The sequence below is a fragment of the Sinocyclocheilus grahami genome, unplaced genomic scaffold (genome assembly GCF_001515645.1).
Source record: "Sinocyclocheilus grahami isolate Dianchi unplaced genomic scaffold, SAMN03320097.WGS_v1.1 scaffold3293.1, whole genome shotgun sequence".
Classification (NCBI taxonomy): Eukaryota; Metazoa; Chordata; class Actinopteri; order Cypriniformes; family Cyprinidae; genus Sinocyclocheilus; species Sinocyclocheilus grahami.
In genome coordinates this window covers 26,564-27,209 of record NW_015508438.1, presented here as the reverse complement: position 1 = coordinate 27,209, position 646 = coordinate 26,564, and the positions used below count along the sequence as shown (strand labels likewise).

The window sequence follows — 646 nt, the reverse complement described above, 5'->3', positions numbered from 1 at the left end:
GAAAGTTCCCCCTGACCTCCAAGAGCGGCTATGCAGTCTTGCCTCTAGAGTTGAAGAACATGTGAATGGAGCAGTTGGACCATGTGGTCAGATGATAACGTTGTCACTCCCAAAACAGTTTTGTGTGATCAGCTGTAGGGAATAGTCACATTTAGATTTCATTTGATTTGGACATTCTCTTTGGTCCTTCACAGGAGGCTTTTCGGACACTTATGCAGCTTTATGTGACTTCAATGAGTTCCCTTGCTGTATGGAAGTTCAGTGGGTCTGTGGTAATCACAACTAATAAGAATCAAATTGTCAAAGGATAAGCGATGGTGGTTTTAAGAACTTGTTGCTCCTGTGGTTTCTAGGACGTCGATAACATTTACCATGTTCAGAACTGTCGGGTTTTCAACCTCATTGACTTCAGTCATTTAGACAGCAGGTAGATACAATGACTTTTACCTCTAAATAAGAAATGAATTTTTAATATGTAAAATGACATTTTATATATACATTTATATAATATACACCATATATAAATGTATTTATATAATTTAAATATATGTGTATAAAACATTAATTCACCGCCATTAAAAAGTTTAGTGTCTGTAAGATAAAAAACATAAAAAAAACACTTTATTCTCACCAAAGCTGCATTTTT

General features: G+C 35.0%; 1 protein-coding gene across 1 annotated transcript in view; it reads left to right on the top strand.

Annotated features, from left to right (window-relative positions):
• Window positions 1–7: 7 nt before the first annotated feature.
• LOC107576167 (leucine-rich repeat-containing protein 16B-like) overlaps window positions 8–646 on the top strand; it is a gene marked incomplete at its 3' end in the record, with an annotated part of 22,125 nt that continues 21,486 nt past the window's right edge. The window contains exons 1-3 of the mRNA XM_016262410.1: window positions 8–86; window positions 195–272; window positions 354–427. Coding sequence (XP_016117896.1) covers window positions 66–86; window positions 195–272; window positions 354–427 — 173 coding nt within the window. The remainder of the gene's footprint in view (window positions 87–194; window positions 273–353; window positions 428–646) is intronic.